Source organism: Macrotis lagotis, chromosome 1, assembly GCF_037893015.1.
Source record: "Macrotis lagotis isolate mMagLag1 chromosome 1, bilby.v1.9.chrom.fasta, whole genome shotgun sequence".
In the NCBI taxonomy this organism is placed as follows: Eukaryota; Metazoa; Chordata; class Mammalia; order Peramelemorphia; family Peramelidae; genus Macrotis; species Macrotis lagotis.
Window position 1 is genome coordinate 806,196,159 of NC_133658.1, and position 24,292 is coordinate 806,220,450.

The 24,292-nt window shown below is 37.6% G+C and overlaps 1 protein-coding gene and 1 long non-coding RNA gene across 8 annotated transcripts in view; one reads left to right on the top strand and one right to left on the bottom strand.

Moving 5' to 3' along the window:
- The window catches only part of TENM4 (teneurin transmembrane protein 4), a 1,252,272-nt gene that overhangs the window by 615,463 nt on the left and 612,517 nt on the right, over positions 1-24,292 (bottom strand). For all 7 annotated transcript variants that reach the window (XM_074216997.1, XM_074217000.1, XM_074216995.1 and 4 more), the window contains one exon: positions 5,642-5,929. In XM_074216997.1, the coding sequence (XP_074073098.1) occupies positions 5,642-5,929 (288 nt within the window). The remainder of the gene's footprint in view (positions 1-5,641; positions 5,930-24,292) is intronic.
- On the top strand, positions 19,553-23,790 carry LOC141488698 (uncharacterized). The gene is made up of 3 exons (XR_012468763.1): positions 19,553-19,694; positions 20,007-20,053; positions 23,640-23,790. It is a non-coding gene; the product is annotated as an uncharacterized LOC141488698 (long non-coding RNA).

Below are 24,292 nucleotides of genomic sequence, written 5' to 3' on the forward strand. Positions count from 1 at the left end.
CTGAATTCAAATATGTATTTGATATTCATAAACAACACAGTTTTGTGACACTAAACACTCAGTGATAACCTAGGGTTTTTGTGAGGATCAAATGAAATAATATGGGTCAAGAATTTAGTTAGTACATAGTGAATGTTTCTTTCCCCTATTACATGAACACCTGTCTCTACAACAGTGGTCTCAACCTGTGCCTGAATACCTCACACCAGAGGAATGATATATTGCTGAAGCAGCCCAGAATCCTTTGTCCAACATTTTGAGCGTAGCCTGTTTTCAACCCTGGTCATCCTCTGCCGAGTTCACTGAAAAGTGTCCATTCTCTATCTCCCTTCTACCCTGATTTTATCCCATTTCTAATTTCAGCTAGCTTAATCTTTTTATTTTAGATATTTTTTTTCTGAGGAAGCAGCTCATTTGGTCTGATTTTCTAGGTCTTGTTTCCTTTTCAGATGACCCCAAACAGCACTCTATACTGGTCCTCATTAGTGTGAACAATAAATCTCTCAAAGAGGTCTCATTATTTAAATTTGTACTGCATGTTTCCATTGGGCTGGAATCAATTACCACGTGTGACATTAAGTTTGATTTGGAAGAATATGATATACTTTTAATGCACTTCAGGGGATTTATTTTTTGCACTAATTAGGGACCTTGTCATTTTTGTTGTTATTGTGTCCAACTCTTTGTGACCCTATGGGAGGTTTTCTTGGCAAAGATACTGGAGTGGTTTGATGTTTCCTTCTCTGGTTCATTTCAAAGATGGGGAAACTAAGGCAAACAAGGTTAAGTGACTTGTCCAGGGTTTGAATCTGGATTTGAACTCAAGATGAGTCTTCTTGACTCCAGGCCCAGTGTTCTGTGCACTATAATGACATCTAACTATCCTTAATCAGAGACCTTGAAGTATAATTAGGAGGTTAGGTCATATAAGTAGAAGGAAGCAGAGGTCCTGGGTTCAAATCAATGTTTTGTCATTTTTTTATCAGTATGACTTTGGACAAATCACTTATTGTCTAAAAATGAAGATCTTGGGCTTGATTACCTCTATGATTCCTTCCAGTTTTAGTATATGACCTTATGATTAATGATTTTATAACAGTAGCACAAAAATGTATTAAGCACCCAATGTGTAGTAATCATCCTCCTTCCTTCCTTCCCTTCCTCCTTTCCTCCCTCCTTCCCATCCTTTCCTTCCTCTCTTCCTTCTTTTTTCCTTCTCTCCTCTTCTCTTTGGCTTTAGACCTAACCATGAACATGTTCTATTTTGGTGAGTTAACTCAGAGAAGTCTTAGTTCACCTATTATTCACTGTTCCTTTCTTCTCATTCAGAGGTTGAGTTTCCATTTGTCTCCTGTTTAGCTGGGCCAGGTAATCTCTCCTGACCAATGGTTTACCCATAGCAAATTATCATAGTAAGGACAGTCATTTACAAGGTGAGAATTGACTGGGTTTCTATCAGGAGAGATATTCAAGGAGAATGATTGGGATAGTAGAAAGATAAATTTAGTTGGAGTCAGAGGATCCAGTCAAATTCCATGTGATTTTCAAATTCCTAATTCTATTGTTAGGCATTTCCCCCAACTATGCTTGTCTTTTCAACAAAACTGTGCATTTCCTAAAGGCAAGAACCATGCCCTAGATTTATTTGGATCTCCCAGAAGATCAAAAATAAGGACTAGTGAATATTCTCAATAAATGCCTTCTAATTAACTGATTAATTGATGATGATGATGAAGATTTGTCAATAGAGAGAAGCTTGTTGATGTCATCCATACAAAAAATATTGTATTGAGAATTAGAGGCACTAGGTTTCTATGGCTCTACCAATAATTTGCTATGGGTTGAATTTTGGCATCACCATCCACTATCTACCTGATCTCACTTTCCTCATATGCAAAAGAAGAGTTGAACTCAGTGACTTCTAAGATCCCTTTTGGCCTTAAGTCTGTGATTTTATTATAGCAATCCATCGTTTGGAGAGAATTATAGGACCTTTTGTTAATGACTGGTTCTTATCTCATGTCAGGAATCTAAATGCTAGGTATGCCAACTAGCTTCCATATTGGAGGCAGAGACTTGGCATATGCCATTAGAATAGAAGTTCCTTGAGGGCAGGAACTATTTCATATTTCTCAGCAGCTAACAAGTTATTAATAAATGTACATTGAATTATTTGTTGATTTTCAGGGAACTTATCTAAAATTTAAGATATTCTAACAAAAAGGACAGAGTGAGAAAACATCTGTTTTTCTGTAAGTAGAACTACTCACAAATCCTGACTCATATTCTTTTTGTTATCCATTTTACTGCCCACGCTCAACCAGAAGCCAGTCATCTTTGCCAGAAATGTGGACTGACCCCACTGACTCAGGGCACATTTCTTTAATGCCAGAATAAACAAGTTACTTGTAATCATTTTATCTAAACTTCTAAACTCCATAATGCTAGATAGTATGATGGACATAGCACTGGCCTGGAGACAAGATACCCCAAACTTCAGATATTTACTAGCTATGTGACCCTGAGTAAGCCACTGCTCTGTTTGCCTGTTTCCAGATCTAAAAATGGTGTTAATAATATCTACCTGGTAGTGTTGTTGTGAGGATCAAATCAGAGGTTATTTATAAAAAATGCTTTGAATAGGGACTAGCCTACAGATTCTACATAAATGCTTATTCCCTCTCCATTCTATGAACCTATTAAACCTACAAATTAGAAGAATGACCACTAAAGTTAAAATTTCTTTCAAGCTTAGTTCTTATGAATTTGGCTATTTCAATGTGTGTGTATACATATATATACACATATAAATAAATGTATGTGTATTTATATATAAGGACACACACATGTTTGTATGCATGGACATATACATCTATGTATGAACACATATGCATAATACATCATGCATATGCTTTCTGAGGAAAGAGGCCAAATATAGCCAGAATGGCTCACATTTTTCAATATGCTCCATCTTTCCTTTCATTGACTCCCAAATCCTGCTATCAATCACAAATAGTCACAGATTCACAACATGCCAATCCCCAGAAGGATTCAGTCATTAGAAATCATTCAATCCAATCCCTTCTTTTGACAGATGAGGAAACTGAGTCTAAGGTGATGCATCTTGCCCATCAAACAGAGCTGAGGCTGGAACTGAAGTCACTTGACACCTGATCCAGCAGTCTTCTCACTCTGTCAAACTGCCTTGGCTACCCTGATCCCACATGTCAATACACAGCTGGCCATGACCCTCCTCAGGAGAGACAGCTCATAAATTATGAAAAATGAATGCTACAGTTAACAGAAAATCAAATTTATTTGCCATAAAAAACCCGAGCAGCATCGATTTCCATACAGCCTGCCCCACATACCCTTTTAAGCTGGAGGAATATGAGTCAATAGAAGGAAGACAATAAATATTGGAGACTTTTTAATGTGCATCTATTTTTTACTATGCTGACTCGAATCATTCTTGTTTCTGGCGGCCCATCTAAGACTCTTCCAATATATGAGCTGACTTGTTTGTTTAGAGAATTTATTCTTTTAAATTGAAAATATTTTGTGGCCAGTTGGCTCTTTGGTCTTTTTTTCTCCAGGAAACTGTTCCCTTTTCATCTTGGTCCAGTAGTTTTATAAGTCAGAACAAGTGGCTAAGGAAGCCAAGACTTTGGTTTGAGAGAGAATGCTTTCCTCTTAGCTTCTTGGTGTGTAGGTGGATGGGGGGAGGCAGCACACCTTTGACCTTGGCTAGCTGAAAGTCATTGGTTACCAAATGGACTGTGCTGGAGAGTAAGGATGATTTCCTGAAAATCACCTGGGAACAAGTGTGCAAAGAATATTCCTCTCATCCCTGGTGAAACATATCATTAATTACATAGCTTAGAATCAAATAGTGAGAAACTATTTAGATTACAAAACTGCTCTTAATCAGTTAGTAGTCTAGAGTTTTATGTCCAAATTGGATTCATTTCTAAGGAATCATAGAAGTTTAGAGTTGGAAGAGACCTTAAAATATGGATATTTGAACTGGAAGAGTTCAAATATTAGAACATAGAATGTTGGATAGAATCAAAATACTGGAAGCATTCAGAATAAAGAATCATACAATATATAGAACATAAGACATAGAAATTTGGTTGTTTTTTTCCTTTGGTAATTGGGTTTAAGTGACCCACCTGGGTCATAGCCAGTTAAATGACAAGTGGATGAGACCAAGAGATTTGAAATCAGGCCCTCTAGACTTCAGGACCGTTTTCTCTCTACTGTGTCACCTAACTACCCCAACCATAGAATGTTAAAGCAGAGAAAAAACAAGGATCCTAGATAATGTCAATTCCAACCAACTCATTTTAAAGGAGAGGAAATTAAGGCCAAGCCATAATAATCACATGACAAGTCAGTAGGAGAGGTACCAAATTTCCAGTTTTACAGATTGCAAAGCAACCTGGCAAAGAGGTTTATGTTATGTGATTAGTAAAATAAAGGATTTTCAATTAATTTACAATTGGGAGAGCAATAGGGATAGAGAAAAAAAGAAAAATCAAGTTTTATGGTCCTAGGCACATGACCCTGGGCAAGTCTTTGTCTCTTTAAGGTTCAATATACTCATGTTTCTTTTTTTCTTTTTTAATTGATATTTTATTTTTCCAAATACATGTTATGAATGTTTTTCAACATTCATCCATATGCATGTCAATCTACTCATGTTTAAAGTGAGAATTTTTTTTCTTTTCCCTTCCTTCCTCCCTTCTTTTTTTCTCTCTATTTTTCTTTCTCTCTTTATTTTTTCTATGATTTCATAGCTATAGGGAGTTGCTAGAAAGAAAACTTCCAATAAAGATGGGAAGACAGAAGTTCCACACTTTTTAGTCTTTTTTTTTTTTTAGTTTTTTTTGCAAGGCAAATGGGGTTAAGTGGCTTGCCCAAGGCCACACAGCTAGGTAATTATTAAATGTCTGAGACCAGATTTGAACCCAGGTACTCCTAACTCCAGGGCTGGTGCTTTATCCACTGCAGCCCTACACTTTTTAGTCTTTAACAAAATTTATTTTTAAATTTTTGGAGGCAATTGTGATTAACTGACTGCCCAGGATCACACAGTATCTGAGGCCTCATTTGAACTCAAGTCCTTCTGACTCTAGGACCTGTGTGTTATCCATTGTATCACCTAGCTGCCCCCACAATTTGTAGTCTTAGAAAGTTGCTTAAGATGACTTAGAGCTAAGTGACTTGCCCAAAGTAACAGAACAGGTAGCAGTAAGAGCAGGACTTGAACTCAGATTTCCCTGAGTTTGGAAATTGTAGTGTCATTTCTGAACCTTTAAATATCATAATACTGTGAGTACTTACTATTAGCATTAGTTTTTCATTGTTGGATTTCTGCTACCCCAGAAGGTGGCCAGTTCCACATCTTAATGCCTAAGGCAGCCTTCATTCCAAGACACCCCATTCACAGACAGAAACCCAGAACTAGAGCTTGTCATTCTCTCACATGACCAACAACAAAACCAAACAGAGATGGTCCTCATGGGCCATACTCATGGCCTCTAACTAATGTTCTACTCTGGGTCACTTTCTGGCTCCCTCCCTCCCTCCTGCAAACAAAGACTATGCCAGACCAGAGGATGGTAAACTTGCTCACCTGCTCGGCAGAACTCATCTGCCTCCTGGTGGACCATATCCTTGACCCGGCTGCCATAGGTTAGACGGGCATCTTGGTCATAGGCCTTCAGGGTCTCACTGGAGCTGTAGGATTTTTGGGGTACTTTGCCCTCTTCACTTTCTGCTGAGGAGCTGGTATAACGGCGTTCAGTGTCTCGGCGCCTGGTCAGGGAACGGTAAGGCTTCCTTTCTTTTACATCCATGGTGCCCACCGCAGGTTTTTCAGCATCCAAAAACAGAGTCCTCACAGCAATCAAATCTGAATCTTCTATAAGGAAGAGAGAAGAGACCCAGCATGAGCTCAATGGGTTCCCTTAACACTGAGTTCCAAAGTTTTGCTCTTTAATGCTGCCTGTGACTTTCTGTAGCTATCAGGATAACTTTAGCTCTCCAAACCATAGTAATTAAGAATTGGAAGGAACCTGAGAACATAAATGATTAGTACAGAGAACATAGAACATTAGAGACATAAATGACCTTAGAATATAGAATTAGGGGAGAGAGAAAACATAGAACCAAAGAGCATAAGGGACCTTAGAATGCTGAGAATGTAGATATTACAATTTGCAAGAGACTTTAAAACACAGAACACCAGAGCTGAAGGATAAAACTGAAAGGAAATTCAGAGTATAGAAATAGAATTTTTAACCTGACAGAGACATTCACAATCATCTAATCTAATACTGTTTTATATGGGTAGGGCCACCTCCAGTCATCTTGTTTTATATCTGGCCATGGGACCTAGATGGTTCTGGATAAGAAAGTGAGGCTGGTGACTTAGTATAGTAATCCCTCACCTAAATCCAATTCTCTTATAAGTCATAATATCACCTCCCTGATGTCTTCTTTGAGAATGATAAACAAAAAACACAGCTAAGCAAAAAAAGTCAAAGGAGGAAAGGGACTTGCCCAGAGACACACAGGGAATCAGTTAATGGCTAAGTGGGGACTGGAAAGCTGGATCTTCATACCCCTAATCTGGTACACCGACCATTGTCCTTCACTGCCTCGTTGTACTTCAAAAGGAGAGTAGTTACTGCTGTGACTGTCAGTTTTAAAACAAATATCAGAAGGATAACAAAAACAACTTATTCTCTTTTAAAAATTAATTTATTTTTTTCTTTTGAGATTGGGTCTCTTTCACTTCCCCATGTCAGAAGGACACTCAAGGCCCAGCACCAATACCAAGTAGAAGAAGCCTCTGAGCCATTCTGTTTCCTACATGGGCCAATTGGTTCCTTGTTCAGCAGCCTCGTGACCCTGTCCATTCCTATGGCCTTATCACATTAGTGGACACACTTGACTGGCAGCTCGGAACACCAGAGCTCAAGAGATCCCTCAGTCTTGGTCTTCCTTAGCAGTAGGAACAGGTCTGCACCACTATATTCAGGGAATGGCCTGCATTCTTGAAAACCAAGTAACTTTGTAGTCACTTTTTAAAATAAATAATGCAATAATATCAAAGTTAAGTGTCAGAAAAAGTAAAGCAGTCTTGTTTAGGAAAATATGTGTTCACTGCTTCTAATTAAAGAAATTGCTTTTAAGGTCCCCAATGGATCTCTTATTTATATTCAAAGAAGTCATACATTTGCATCAAATTTTTGTTGCAAAGCTTAGGCGCGTCATCCAGGTCCCTTTGATAAGAAGTAAGCTGAGAAGTGCTTCTTATCATTAAAGAGACAGAAAAGACAGAAATGGAGTCATAGGAAATGAGTTTAAGTTCTTAGCTTTTATTGGGTGAGGTACAACTTTGGAAGTCTGATGAAGCTAAGGAATTCCTTCTCAGAGTAATATTTTAAAATGAATAACAAATTATACAAGATTAATAATTATATATATAATTAATTATATTGAAATAACTCTCAAAATATTAAAAAAGAAATTAAGTTCATAGACTCAATAGCAAGTATTTAACAGGGTTGCTACAAAGGATTAGGTAAAGAATAAATGTATGGCATTTTTCATCTCTAAATTTTTTAATATCATGACATCTGCAACTTCTTAGGTGTGAGTAATAACTTCCAAAGAAAAAGACTGAAACCATATATAAGAACAAAGGATTCAGTCTTTTAGAGCTGATATGGTTCTGTGGTTTATTTGGTAGTGAGCCACACCAAATATTCTGTCTTCTGTCAGAAAATACTGGACATACATGCTAGGCATTAGATTGGTAGAGCCCACCAGAGCCTTTGAAAAACCACAGTCACCTCTAGGTCACAGTGAAGGCCTAATTAAATAGAGTTATTTTTATTAAGGTTATATCATTAAAGCTATTATTATCAACACCATTCTTTAAGGAAGCTGAGCACCAGCTGGGAGTCAATTAGAAGGATTAAAAACACTTGCCTTCCTTGTCTAGGCAGGGTCCAAGGTGGGGGAGGAGGGGGGACTTGTTTAGAATTTTACTTTCTTCTCCTGCTCCCTTTACTATTTCTTCTGAGGAGTATCCAAGTCATTAATATTTTCTCCCTCTTGAAATTTATTTTATATGTAGTTTCAATGGTCTTTTCTATGAATATGTTATATCCTTACCCCCCTCCCTTCTGCGCAGCTTGGTGGGGCAGTAGGATAAATGTTGATCCTGGAGTCAGAAGACTCATTTTCCTGAATTCAAATCTGGTTTCAGAAACTTACTGTCAATGTGACCTTAGGCAAGTTACTTAACTGTATTTGCCTTAGTTTTCTCAGCTGTAAAATGAACTGGAGAAGGGAATGGCAATCCAATCCAACCCTAAATGGGTCACAAAGAGTCAGACATGACAGAACACAACCTTTTTCAAAGATGAGAAATAAGCTCCTCAAAGTCACTGATGGTTTCTTTTTTTTTTTTAATTTTGGCATTCCCCCTTGAATAGTACAAAGTTATTACCTAATAAAATATTTGTTGGATTGGTTTGCTTTCTTTCCTTTCCACTCTTCCACCTTCTTTTCTGGAGTGGGGGGGGAATCTTTTACTTCTATTCTAGAATGAATCTCAGTTTTATCTCAGTTCTACTTTCTACAATTCAAGCTTCAAAGAGTAAATCAGTAAATATTTATTTTTATAACCCAGGCAGGACATTGGCAATGCTCTGACATTTAACATCAGTGGAAGGAAGAAATCCAGAGGAGGGAAATGGGATGGGGTGGGGGGAAGATGGAATCCCTCAGGGATTCCACTCAGGGATGATGCAGCAGAGGTCTTCTCATCAGAGCCACATGATTAGTGAAAAAGATCATTGGATTACATGCTCTCTAAAGTTTCTTTCTAGCCCAAAATCATGTGATCCTAGGCCTAGGAGTCAGTAGACTCATGACTATATTAAGTAATTTTAAAGTTGTGTCTTATTCTCTATGACCTGATATCTCCATGCCAGAGATACTGAAGTAGTTTGATATTTTTTCTCCAGCTCATTTTACAGATGAGGAAACTGAGGACAATAAGGTTAAGTGGACTGCCCAGGATCACATAGCTGTCTGTACATATCTGAGGTTAGACACCTTTATCACCTGACTTACGGCAGAACCGAGCTAATGACATCCAGTAGAGAGGCTAAGCAACTTGTTCATAGGTTGTATAGTTAGTTGGTACAAAGACTAGACTAGAAGCCAGTAGTTAGTCAGCAAACATTTATTAGGTGCTTGCTGTGTGCCAGGGACTATATTCAAGATACAAAAGGCAAAAAACACAATCTCTGCCCTCAAGAAGCTCACATATACAAGCTTAATTCAAATAGATCACAAATGCATGACAAATATGGCACAAAGTCAGGTTATCTCAAGATTAGCAATAGTAGTGGGGGACTAGGAAAAATCTCCTGGAGAATGAGGATTTAAACTGAGCCTTGTAAGAAGCTAAGAGGCAGAGGGGAGGAGGAAGGGCATTTCAGATGTGGAGGACAATAAGTTCTCTATCACTGGACATTTTCTAGTAATGGTTGGATAACATGCTAGGGCTGTTATAATGGGGATTGAATCAACAATTTCTTTAATGACACTTATTTCTCTCACAGCTTAAGACTCAATGATCCAGTCAGAAAACTGCTTAAGAAGAGCCTCTGGGCTCAGCAATAATAATAGGGGTAGGGAGGGCAACATTAAGGGCCAGTCAAAGTCCTGTGACCTCTGGACACATCAAGATGCTGTCAAGACAATGTGTCACTGGTCTTGTGACAGCTGTTCTCCCCCAGCCCCTTGGTTTATATTGTACTAACAACCTCAGGCTGTTGCTTACAAAGCCCAAAGTCAAAGACTTTTCCAGGGACACAGATGCCACAGTACCATCCCCACTGGGGAAGCTATTGGGCAGTCTGGCACTCCAAATCTGAAGTGTTCTTCTGTGACAAGGTCCTTTGTGTCTTTTGGCTTTCTTCTTCTCCTTCCAGCACTAAGCTCTGTGACCATAGCACAAAGCATAATGGAGGAATACCAATCTGGAAGATCTGATCCTCTGCCTTTTTATCTGTGTTTTATATGTAGACAGACTAGAGTGAGAGCTAGGCTGCTGCCCTCACTACATCTAACGGCAGTAGCAGCTATCTTTCTGCTCTTAGAGCTTAGTGGGCCTGCCTCTCTTATTGGGCTAGCATGATAGAAGAGAGCAGTCAAGATATGCTTTTGGGTGGGGGGTGATATTGATGCCCCTGAAACTTAAAACCTTGATGGACCTATCTTAAGAGAAGAAAAAGAGAAATTAGAGAAGGAGAAAGGTAGGAGGAGAAGAATTAGAAAGAAGAGGAGAAGCTGAAGAAGGAAAAGAAGGGGAAAAGAGGAGAAGAGAAGAAAGAGGAGGAAGAAGAGGAAGGAGGAGGAAATGAGGAGGGGAGGAGAAGGAAGGAAGAGGAGGGGAAGGGGAGAAGGGATAAGGAGAAAGGGGAAAAAGGGGAAAAGGAAGGGGAAGGGGATGGGGAAGAGGAAAGGGCTGGGGAAGAAGAGGAAAGGGGAGGAGGGGGAGGGGGGAGGAGGAAGAAATCTTCATATATATGTATATATATACATATATGTGTATATATATATATATATATATATATATGTATATGTATGTATAGCTGTTAAAGATTAAGCCTTTATATTGTTCTAAGTGCTGGGCAAAGCCCTGGCAATACAAAAGCAGATAGCCTCTATCCTTAACAAGCTTGCGTACCAATGATTGAAGACCATGACAGAAAATAGAGCTAGAAACTCTGGTTAGAAAGAGGGAAGATTCACCAGCTGGGCATCCAGGACTGGGGAAGTCAAGAGAGGGTAAAGTCAAGGAATAAGGAATCTCACACAGAGTGGGTAGGGTACAGGACAAGCCAATCAGGAGATCAGAATCAGGGGCAGATGCATATCTAGGGTGGGAAGTTCTGATTAGGAAGTAGTGAATCAAGTTGGGAGTGTCAGCTTTTGTTTCATCAAATCTGTTGTCAGAATACTGATGAGGAACTAAATTTTCCCAGTACTAGAGATTCTCAAAAACAGAAGATGGAGAAATAGTTTTCAGAAATGCTCAAGAGAAGATTCCAGCATCAGGCAGGGGCTGGGCCACAGTGACCTCTAGGTGCCTCACAACTCTAAGAAGCCCGTGGTACTGTCAATAGTAACTCAGGAGTAATTAAGGCAAGATGCACTTGTGATGCTTGGCTGGACCCAGAAAGTCCTACTCTGCAATCAGAATCCACACACTGGAACTGTGGCGGGCTGTAATTACTCCTGGTCACCACAAAGTTTCAGAAAGAGCCATAAATACATGAGGGAATTCATCCAACTCCTGCAAGGGCTAAAATTTTATAAGCTTTTTATAAACATGGTGGATGAATTTCAGTTCTCTGGAGGTCAAAAGAGCAACATAAATCTTTCAAGGATTTAGCTGATTTCTTACAGCTACAAGCTGGTATTGATATTATTCAATCACTATATGTGATATCACTAGCTTTTGTGATTAAATATAAAGTATAAGAACAACTGAGGAGATGATCAAAGTTTTCCCATACCTATTTTGTTGCTTGGTCATGTCTGACTCTTCATGGTCACATTTGGGGTTTTCTTTGCAAAGACGCAGAAGCGGGGTGCCATTTCTTTCTCCAACTTTTACAGATGAGGAAATTGAGGCAAACAGGGTTCAGTGACTTGCCCAGGGTCACACAGCTAATAAGTGTCTGAGGCTGGATTTGAACTCAGGAAGATGAGTCTTCCTGACTCCAAGTCCAACACTATATATTTTGATGCCACCTAAGCTACAGAATAGGTCTCTACCACCTATAAGTAGGTCTATATCTACTAAACTTAGTTTAGTAATAGATGAATTTGCATAACTACCCTTTCTACCTTCATTTTTTTTTATTCTCTGAAAGTAGAATAGAGATCACTAAAGGAGGAGTCAGTAGGTCTAAGTTTCAAACCTGATTTGGCTACAAATTAATTAGCCATTTTACCTTGTGCAAATCATGTTCTCTGTATGGGTCTTCAGTTTCTCCTCTGAAAAAATGAAGGGGATTAAAAAGATACTAAGGACCCTCCCAGCTCCCACATTCCATGTCCTAAGAATTCTAACAGTTTCCATGTGTAAGGGCTCTCATATTCTGGGTTTTATAATCCCTCTTAATTCTCACAATCTTAACTCAAATTCAGTTGCGTGTTGGGGATCAAGGTAAACTTTTGTGCCTAAAATTCTATGGAGGTAGAGACCCCAAAATCTGACATATTGCCCCTTTGGGGGAGAGAGACAGAACCTTCACAGGTCTCATGGACTGGAATCCTAGAAGTTACTGATTGGTGGGAGAGAAGAGTATGAGAGGAGGACACTAGCTCATCAAAGATGTGGCTGTGACTATTCCTTATTTGCTAACTAGGTGTTAAACTCAGTAGTTTCCAGATTCTGATGGAGTACCAGTGGTATCAGAGGAAAAGGATAAAGTATTGGTTGGGTATTCAGGAGGCCTGGTTTTGGATTAGTTGTGTGACCCTGTATAAATCATTTTAAAGTTTTCTGTGCCTTAGTTTCTTCATCCTTAAAAAAGAAGGGATTGGAGTTGATGACCTCCATGATCCCCTTCCAACTTTAGATATATTATTTCTATGACATCCTACCTTAGTAGTCACCCTATCTTAGTTATAGTCCGTTCCTGATTTCCAAATCTGCTTCTCTTTCTGGTAGGTCATTTGATTTTTTTATGTCTCATGAATTGCACCCATCCACCTAAGTACTCTGCTTCTACCTGAATTTATTTTTAATGAATAGGATCTTTAATCAGAACCTCTGATTGATTAATCAAGTCAGTTTGAGCAGTCCCTTGTGCTGGGACAGCCTGGTGAGGGGATGGCAAATGGAATGATTTATTCCAGAACCACATGTCTGAAGATAAACATCCATCAATCAAATGGGATATAAGGAAATATGACACCAGGAAAGCTTCACTGGAAGCCTTGAATCTCATCTCTGGCAGCGGAGCAGGTGGTCTCCCCTAGCTGGCTCCTGTTCCAAATTAGCAGAAGCGATAGACTGGATGGGTATTTGAAGGCGTAAAGGGCTCCTTCCAAGTTCCTGTCTGTCAGATGAGTCAGATAGGGGCAACCAGCCCCTGTCCATGAGCCCACAGTGAGAAAGCCATGAACTGAGCTGCCTCTTCATGAGCCTCTGATTCTTTCTCTGTCAAATGTCAGCAGTGACTCTTGAACCGCTGACGTTATATAAACTTTAAAGTATTACACAAGTGTGGTCTACTGTTTCATCTTTGAAACGAAAAAGGGGTTTAGAGCGGATGGTGGCAGTTCTTCTTAGCACGCTGAGAGACCTTAATTAATAGCAGACAGCAACATCAGTAACTATCACAGAAAGAGCATCTGGCCTTTCTTTGTCTTTGTCCATCTGGCTCCTCTCCTTCAATCTATCTTGGCAATAGATTCTTGTCTTCCTTGAAGGCACAGCTCAAGCATCCCCTTCTCATTGAAGTCTTTCCTGATCTCCTCCCATCCCCCACTACTCTCCAATTCATAACCTACCTTGCAACTAGCAACTTGTATTGGTTCTTGTTTTATTTATTTCATATTTACTTACATACATGCATGTATGTGTGTATTATGCACATATACATAGATAAAGATAAACATATATGCTCATATGCATATACAGATGTACAGATAGATAGATAGATAGATAGCTATTTTTCTCCCATTAGAATTTTTGTTCTATGGGAGGAAAGATTGTTTTTGTTCATTGTTTGTTTCTATCCTCAGCATTTAGAAATAGCTGCTTAATACATATTTTGTTGATTGACTGATAATCATCTTGATGATGACTTCTTTTAGCTCTTTGTCTTACATATACTTGCCATACTTCTTGCCTAAGTATTCCTACTTAAGCTTTCATTTTTTGTTTTATCAAAGGAATTCCATCATTTACATCCATAGCATGGCTTCCAAACTTATTTCTTCCCAAGTCATTTGGAGAGCTTGATTCAATTTAAAATGATTTGGTTTCATAGAGTTATCAAATAAGAAGGGACCTAGGAATCTAGACTGTCAGCACCAGAAGGAACCCCAAAGCAACAAACAAATGCTAGAGATAGGGATGAACTTAGAAGTTTAAATGTTAGATTGGGCAGGGTCCTTGGAATAAAGAAGTATCAGTGCTGGAAAAGATGTTTGAACACAGAATGTAAGAACTGGGATGGGACCTTTGAACACAGAATGTCAGACTGAAGACATCTTAGAACACTGTCAGAGCTAGAAAGGTCCTTAGAACTCAAAATGTGTCAGAGCAGAAAAGGACCTTAGAGCACAGGATATCAGAGCTAGTAGAGTCAGAGTTGCCATTATTTTAAATATGAGATATTCTCACACAACTCTTTAAAGAAGAAGAAATTTGGACTTATACCCCCCCATACTGAATTATTTCTATTTACAAATTATCCCATGACAGCCAGTTTCCATATTATCTCTGAGGGCTTTGGACACTGATGTCTCATAGACAATGCAGTCTGGTTGGAGAGATTTACCCCACTCTTGAGCATGATTCACTTGTTGCCTTCTATGGCAACAAGCTAGCCCAAGGCTGTGGCTTCCATAAAGAAATAGTTAAAGTCAGGCCTTTGGACTTGGCAGGGCAGCTGTCACTTAGAAGAGCCCATTTTAGTGCATAACTAAAAAATGTCTGGGTTGGGATTCAAATCCAGAACTCTCTCAACTCCAAGTCTAACACTCTAACCCATACAGAATGTTGCATTTCACTATACACACTTAACACTCCAGTTCAGGTAGTAGGAGGATGGATCAACTAGTTGACCATAAAACGTAGAATTTAGAGTTACAACTCATTTGCTTCAGACTTTACATTAGACCGGCTTTGGTCAATGTTATCCCCATCCAGAGGAAGAAAAAAACAAAACAAAGCAAAATGCTTCACAATCTGAGGAATACTACATTCACTTTTTTTTTTTAAATAAAATATCTCCTTATGTATTTCTTTCTTTTAATCCTAATTCCTCATACCATTAGTGGCTTTACATTTCAGACATTACATTCAAAAGGATGAAAATAGGCTGATATAACATTCACAAAAGCATCAGAAATACCATATCAGGTTAACAACATTTCAACAGGAATATCAACCTAAAAGTTGAAGGATGGGCTTTCCTAATATACAGATTCCCCTTATGTAATTCTTTTTTTTTTTTTTTAGGTTTTCACAAGGCAAATGGGCGGGGGGGGGGTTTAAATGGCTTATCCAAGGCCACACAGCTAGGTAATTATTAAGTGTCTGAGGCCGAATTTGAACTCAGGTACTCCTGACTCCAGGGCTGGTGCTCTATCTACTGCGCCACCTAGCCACCCCCACCTTATGTAATTCTAAAGGGACTATCCCACCTTCCAAAACTGTAAACAGCAAATATAAGTCTAAAATGCAATTACTCCAATTACTGCAGACTAGAAAATTTCCATTAGTTACTTACCCCAAGTGTCCAAGGCTCCATGGCCTTTAGTGGTCACTGTTGGTTGATTTAAGTTAATTTGAACCAAAGGAAGACCTTTTTAGACCAGTTGTACATTTGTGAATATTTTAATATTTTATTAGCCCTATACCAAAATAAGGTCAAAATGGGTACAGGATTTAAGACATAAAGAGTGACACCACAGATAAATTAATAGATCAAGAAATACTCTATCAGATCTATGGAAAAGGGACAAATTTATGAGCAAACAAGAAATAGAATTATATTATAAACTGAAAAATGTATGATTTTGACTATATTAAATTAAAAAGTTTATGCACTAATAAAATCAATGCTTCCAAAATTAGAAGGAAAGCAGAAAACTAGTAGCAATATTCACAATTAGGAGTTCAGATAAAGGTCTTGTTTCTAAAATATATAGAGAATTGCATCAAACTCATAAGATTACAGGTCATTCCCCAACTGATAAATGGTCAAAGGATATGAATAGACAGTTTTTAAATGAAGAAATTAAAGATACATATAATCATAAGAAAAAATGCTCCAAATCATTATTGACTAGAGCAATGCAAATTAAAACAACTCTGAGGTATCACCTCATAGCTATCAGATTGGCTAAAATGGCAAAAAGCAAAAATAATCCATGTTGGAGAGGTTGTAGGAGGATTGGGACATTAATGCATTGCTGGTGGAGTTGTGAATGGATTCAACCATTCTGGAGAACAGTATGGAAACATGCCCAAAGAGCAATAAAATGTTCATTCCCAGGGTGGCTAGGTGGTGCAATGGATAGAACATAGGACCTGAGTTCAAATCCGACCTCAGACACTTAATAATTACTAGGTGAGTGACCTTGGGCAAGTCACTTAACCACATTACCTTACAAAAAACAAAACAAACAAAAAATTGTTCATTCTCTTTGACCCAGCAATTCCAATTCCAATTCTATTGGAAATTGAAATCATAAAAAATAGGAAAAGTCCCAGATGTTCCAAAATATTCATAGCAGCTCTTTTTGTGGTGGCAAAGAATTGGAAATTGAAGGGATGCCTGTCAATTGGGGAATGGCTAAAAGAGTTATGGTACATGAATTCTATGAAAATACCATTGTGCTATAAGAAACCATAAATGGTCGTACTCTAGAGAAGCATGTAAGGAATTATAGGATCTGATACTGAGCAAAGAGAGTGGAACAAAGAGAACAACAACATTGTGAGATGATCAACCCTGATGGATGTAGTTGCTCTCAGCAGTTCAGAGAGCTGGGACAAGTGTGTTAGACTGGCTTCGGACAATGTTATCCACATCCAGAGTAAGAAAAGCAAAACAAACCAAAAAATTCTTCAGAATCTGAGGAACACTACATTCACTTTTGTAAAAAAAAAAATCCCTTACGTATTTCTTTTCTTTAATCCTAATTCCTCATGCCAACAGTGGCTAACCCATAAACATGTTTAACATAAATGTTTAAGTTCAATATTAACTTGACTGTTCCCCCAAAGGGGATGGGGGTGGGAAGGGAGGGTGGAAAGAAATTTTTTACCTTAGAAATATGCATAGGCATCGGAGTGAATTTTAAAAATAAAACTTTCATAACATGTATTTGGAAAAGTAAAATATCAATAAAAACAAGTTATGGTACATGAATACTGTGGAATATTGCTGTACAAGAAATCATAAATAGTCAGAATCTAGAAAAGCATGGAATGAGTTACAGGATCTGATGCTGAATGAAGGGACCATATCCAAGAGAACAATGTACACATTAAGAACAACATTGTGAGATGATCAATTTTGATGGAAGCAGCTCCTCTCAACAGTTCAGAGAGCTAAGACAACCGTATCAGACTGGCTGTGGACAGTGCTATCCTCATCCAGAGGAAGAAAAACCAAACCAAACCAGACAAAATCATAAATTAAAAAGGACTTCAGAATCTGATGAGTACTTTATAAAAAATATCTCTTATGTATCTCTTTCTCTTAATCCTAATTCCTCATACCAAAAACAACTAATCTTTAAACACATTTATCACAAATATATATGTACAATGTTAACCTGACAGTTTGTTGCTGAGAGTCTGGGGTGGGACGGGAAGGAGGTAGGAAATTTTGTAACTTAAAAATATACATATGCATATGGATGAATGTTGAAAAATGTTCATAGCATGTATTATTCATAAAAATGACATGTCAATAAAAATACTTATTAGCTAGAAGCACATTCTATTTATTTAGTCCAGTAGCTCACTGAGGAGTCTTTGCCTTAAATGAATTATTTTATACCACTTCCCCTTTCTCTCCCTCAACTCTTTTCCCTTCTCTGCATTTTGGCAATAGTTGGAGTAGAGGAAACAGGAGAGAGTTGAGGCAAAACAGATAATCATGGTCAGTGGGTACAGCCTGAATGAAGAACCAGAAGGGTAGTTGGGTGGGTAGAGGGAATTTTAAGAGAGAGCATGTCAGGCAAAATTCATAGAGGAGAGAGTATCCAGATAGAGAAGGTGATCAATAGTGTAAAAGGATGCAGAGAGGTCAAGAAGGCTGAGAACTAAAAAGATGTCACTAGATTTGACAATGAAAAGATCACTTTTAATTTTGGATATAATATTATTTGGAAAGAGCAGCTTCAGTTGAATGATAAGATCAGAAGTCAGATGGCAAAAGATTTAGAAGAGAGTGAGAAGACAGGAAGAGACAAATAGATGACTTTCTCCAGAGTTAGCCATAAAGGGCAGCAAAGATAAAGGATTATAGCTATGAGGGATGGCAGGACTAAGTGAAAGTTTCTCATGAATGGGGGGTGACATTATGTTATTTGTAGGTAGTAAGGAAGGAGGCAGGAGATAGGGAAAAATTATTGAGAATGGGGGGGCATTCTTCAAAAGATTAATAGGTAGTAAAGGGAAGTATCATTTACCAAAGCTGCCCATTCTACTTTCAAAAAGTTCTGATTATTATCAAGATTTTCCTGACAATGAGTTTAAGAGAGCCCCTTTACAACTCCCAAACAGATTCAAGTTCTGTCTTAGGAAAAGAAAAAGAAGTTGAAGCTTTCTTCTACACAGAAGAAGCCTCCTTTTCCTTTACTTGGAAACAGCTATCACGTTTATCTTAGAAAATGTATTGTTCACATTCTCTGCCCCTTCTCACATGCCAAGTCTATATAGTATCTAATAAGTGAGATAGCATGTGGAAATTGTTTTGCTAATCTTAAAAGTGCTCTGTTATTTATTGTTGTTGTTATTACTACTAGTAGTAGTACTACTACTACTACTACTACTACTACTACTACTACTACTACTACTACTACTACTACTATTATTACTACTACATCCCCATGCTTTTGGTTTGGCAGTTCACAGAATTAAGTACAAGTTAGAGCTGGAAGGGACCTAAAAAACAATTTAACTCTCTTATTTTACAGATGAAGAAACTGAGTTCTCTCCTCTCACCAAACCCTGCTTCTCTTTTTATCCAAATTATTCTAATTATTCAAGATCTAGTTTGGATAGCACAGACTCTTATAAAGCTTTTTCACCTCTTCTTCAGCTTCCTCTTCTTTTATCAAAGTGTTATGGAACAGTGGCAAGAGAACTGGACTTGTAGTGAGAGGACCTTGGACAGTGGCCTTGCAAATCTGACTCTGCTTGTCAGCCCCCAAAGAAATGGTCTTATTTTCTTCCACTGACAAAATCCCTGCAAGGATCAAGCTCGAAACCAAGTTTATTCAAATATGAATTATCTGTGAAAAGTCTGAAAATGGTCCTGAATTGATTTCTGATTTTCGATGGGCTTATTCTGGGGTCTTGCCGTGAGATAATCAGAGCCCACAGAGAGGTACCAGGGGCTGATTAATCACACAACCCCTACTGGGGGCCCACACTTGACTTTCAATTACTCTTTGGTGCATGCATTAGGCCAAAGCTTTTTGTGACACACTGGGTACCATGGGGATGGAAGTAAAAATAGAAAAAGAAAAAATCAGGAATCAGTCTTTGGCCACAACTTCCTTTTCCTTTTTAAGAAATGACAATGTTTTTCAATTCTTAACCTCAATGGTAACCTTCCCTTCAGTGTGATGCTACAATTGAGGCTGTGACTGCATCACCTTCATAACCTTGGGTAAGTCCCCTTCAGAGTCTAATTTTGATACAATCTCAAAGACAGAAGGGACCTCTAAGATCATTTATTCTAGAGGTGTCAAATTCCCTAGTTTACATTTTTTTATAAAGTGTAAAATAAAAATGTAATGTTTCCTAGGTTTTGTTTTATTTTTATTTATTTTATTAAATATTTCCCAATTATATTTTAATCTGGCTTAGTATTGGGGGCTCCATTTTTCATACCTCTGCTCTAATCAAGATTAGATTCCTAAACAAGATTCCTCTTTACAAAATTTCTGACAGTCATTCATGTTTGCTTAAATATTCACAGAAAAAGGAGAACCTACTACCTCCTGATGTAGTCCATTGCACTTTGAGGTAGGTCTCATTATAAGGAATTTTTATTTTTTTCTCACATCAAATCTAAATCTGCCTCCTTATAACTTCCACCCATTATGCCTTCACCCCAAACCCCCGGGTGAAATAGAGCAAATCTAATCTATCTTTCAGATAACAATCCTTCAAAGGCATAAAGGCAATGGTGATGTTCCCCCCATCTTTTGCTTTTCAGGCTAAATGCACACAATTCTTCCAGCCCCTTCATCTATAAAATGAGGGGGTTGGTCTAAGGTTCCTTCTAGTTATAAATCCTGTGATATTCTCCAATTTCATGTGAACCTGATTATGGGTCTGAAAGAAAAGGAGTCAGTGAATTGCTCCTTGAGCATCCATCACAGGCTTGGCTCCATTCTACAGTCTTTCTGCAAGTTGGCTAACATTGGGAAATTGTTTAGAGGTTTAGGAGCAGAGCTACTTACTCTCTCATAGCTGATGCGAGTACTGATAAAACATTAAACTATAATAGCTCCAATATATTATGAATTTGCTTTCATGTCAAGCTTTACTACATTTGAAATGTTTGATAAGTGTTACATCCTTGTTAGAATGTAGACATCTTGAGAGCAAGGATCATTGTATATCTCCATCATCTCTAGAAGATGGGAGGTACTTAATAAATGCTTTCTGATCTATTGGCCAAGCCTTCATATTAATCAATCTGTGCAGCAAGCATGTAAAGAAGGATAGGCAGATAATACTTCCCTTCCCATGTCTATCTCTGCCAATGGTTTCAAAAGGAGAAATTAAGGGTCAAACTGGGAAAGCAATTTGTCTGAGATTATACAATTGCTAAGCACTGGGGCTGTGGCTTAAATGAGAGTTTCTCTGACTCCTTGGTCTTTAAATTATACCACAAAATATTTATTATGATTGTACAATGTATATCATATTGCTCGTTACCATGGGGAGTGGGGAGGAAGGGGCAGATGATAGAATAATATGAAATTAAAAAACTTGTAAAAGGATGAATATTGAAAGCTATCTTTACATGGAATTGGAAAAAAATTTTTTAAAAATTGTACCACAAAGTCTCTCTTAATAATGTATGTTTATAGTCACAAACTACTTTCTCTACATTATCTCACTCAACTGTTTTATGATCTGGCAGGAAAAAAATTATTATGTAGGAATGTCCTGGAGTTCATATAAGAAGAAAGACATTATTAGAATTGCTTTGCCAGGTTATTGATGGATCTGGAATAAGTCACCCACACTTTCATATCCATTCTCACCTTTTGGTCAATGATATGCATTTGCTAGAAGGCTATACCTTAGTTTCCTCTTCTGGAAAATGGGGATAACAATCTTTATATTATCTACCTCATTGTTCTGTTACCAGGAAAGCACCTTGTAAATCTGATAAGACAATATACACATGAGATTTGGTTATGATATTAAATGGCCATCCAGTTTCTGCTGGAAAACTTCCAGTAATAGGGAATATAATCTTATGTCCTAAAGCAATCTACTCTATGTTTGGACTGTCTAAGTTTATGAAGTTCTTCATTATGTTGAGCTAAAATCTTCCTTCTAATTTCTCCCAATGGGTCTTGGTTTTGCCCTCTGGGGAAAGTCAGAACAAGCTTCTTCCTTCTTCCCCAAGATAGTTCTTCAGATATTAAACATAGCATTCATGTCCCCTAAGTCTTCTTCTCCAGGCTAAACATCTTCAGCTCTTTCAGCTGATCCCATAATGATATGACTTTGAGTCCCATGTGGTCCAACTTTAGAAAGAACAGAGGTGATCTCCAGGCAGAAGCAACTCACATAAAGAGCATTACTGATGAGGAGGGGGCCCCAGTCATGCAGTCGAGGGACACAAGAAGAACAGAGGTTTTCTAGGGCCTTGGGAACAAAGGAAAATAAACAAGACACTTTGTCCCTCATTGTACAGCCTTGAGCAAAGTCAATTATAGCATTTCCCAGACAGTCTTGAGAATTCTGATCCCTATGAGGGCTCACTGCTGGAATTTTTCTTGTCTTTCTTGGCTACTTCTATAAACCCATACAGAAGTACAGATACAAGGTCACTGTTACCTTGGAAACAATGGTTTCAACCTAGCAATGGTTGGCATGGGAGTGATAATGCCAATTTATTGACAAAGAATTTCAAAGCTGGAATGGATTTTAGAATATAGAATGTTAGAACTAGATTCAGGTTGAAGGGAGAATGGGGAAGAACCTTAGAACAGAGATTGTTAGAACCAAACCAAGTCCTCAAAACAAAATGTTTGTACATTGAAACTAGAAAATTAGAGCTGAAAGGAATCTCAGGACATAATAAGGAATCTTGGAATATAGAATGTTAGAGATTTAATTTTTTAAATCATAAAAATGATGAGAAAAATATTGTTTATCTGAAATGTCTGAATTTTTCCTTCATTACAGCAGAGGAATTTAAACTCCTTCCCATTTGTCATTTAAGATAAAAAAAACCTCTTAAGCAAAAATAATTGCAAGAAGAAAACTAACAAGTTAGGGAAATACTTATGGCAAATAGGGCAGATTAAATATGTGACATCTAAAATATGTTGTCCCAATTAAGCCACAATGGATTAATGGTAAAGGAATATGAACAGTCAATTTTCGAAAAGAAGAAACATAAATTGTTAATTAGCAACTGAAAAAATTTAAAATCTCTAATAAATGTAAAACAAAACAACTTTAAGGTATCACTTCACACTTATTAAATTGGTAATGGCATCAAAACTCAGTTGGAGAAGTGAAAGGTTGAGATGCATTTAGGAAGCATAAGGTTATTCAAGGACACTGATTCATTGTTGGTAGAATTGCAAACATAGAATTCCTGAAGGTAGTACCCAGAAGTCACAAAAATCATCATGCCATGTAATCTAATTTCATTTTGATGACTATTTTCTTAAAGTATTATCAATCAGGACATAAAAGAGCTATATGCTCAAAGATTTTTCATAATGGTATTACATAAAATGTTAGAAAAAAACCTGAAAGCAATTTAAATTGCCTAAAAAGAAGGAAAGGTTAAATAAACTGTAGCATTCATGCAGTGAAAAACTATATCATTAAGACTAAAAAATAAGATTTATATATATATATCTGGAAAGATCTTCATGAAACAAAGCAGTATGGAAAAATCTGTATACATTATCATCTTCACTTATAGGAGAGGAAAACATAAATGAGAATTAAATAGGCAAATAATACTGGTGGAAGACTTCTTTCAAGTCTTCCAGAAAGGGTTACTTTATATTTTGAAATTAGAGATAGAGCAAAGAAATGGAATTGCAGATTCATCAGTATTTCCTGCATAAGAAAATTCTCTTCATCCAAGTGGGTCAGCAATATCTTTGCAACTTTCACTCTCACAGAGATGATTAGAACATTGAGAGATTAAGGGATTCTCACAGGGACATTCACCATGAGTATGTTTAGGGTGAAACTTGAACCCGTCACACTGATTTCAAGATCAGCTTTACACTACATTGAAATTAATTTTAAAATGTTAGTGGTACTTAAGTAAACACTGTTTGTATTGATGTTCACTGTTAAATTTTTAATAAAACATTATTACCATTATTTTTTATAGAACATGAGCTAAAGCATCAAGACTTAGAATATTGGAGTTGCAACAAGGGTTCCAAGAGATTACTCAGTAACCCTTTTATGCTTCATATGATTGTTGAATTGAAAAAGAAGGATGGATTTAACTTCTTAGCAGCAATTAAAGAAACTACTCTCTTCCCTTCACCTGAAATGTTCCGCTGACTGAATCTCCCCACCCTCCTGCATTATTTTTTAACTTTTATTATTCATATGACACACATTGTTGAATTCTTTGCTAGATGGAAAACTTTGCTAGATGGAAAACTTTGCTGGATTGCTTTGGACTCAGTCCAAGTGAATGGAGGATAAGACCCCCCCTTGATCTGACAACAAAAAAGCCTCATTAAACATTGCCCTTTCTACCCCTATTCTGTTCCTAAAGAGACTATAGGTGAGAAGCAGTCTGGGGAGGAAGCAATACTATGCTTTGGAATTTATTATTAATCATGCTTCTCTACATGAACAGCTGAGCTGCCTGCAGCCTTGTTCATAAGGGGCAGGAGTTTCCAAAACAGCATCTTCAAAGTCAGACAGATCACCTATGGGCACTTTAATAAGAACAGGCATATATATTATAACTTCAGGTGGGCAAAATGTTTTACAAATATGATTCTGAGAATAATTCTGGGAGGCTGG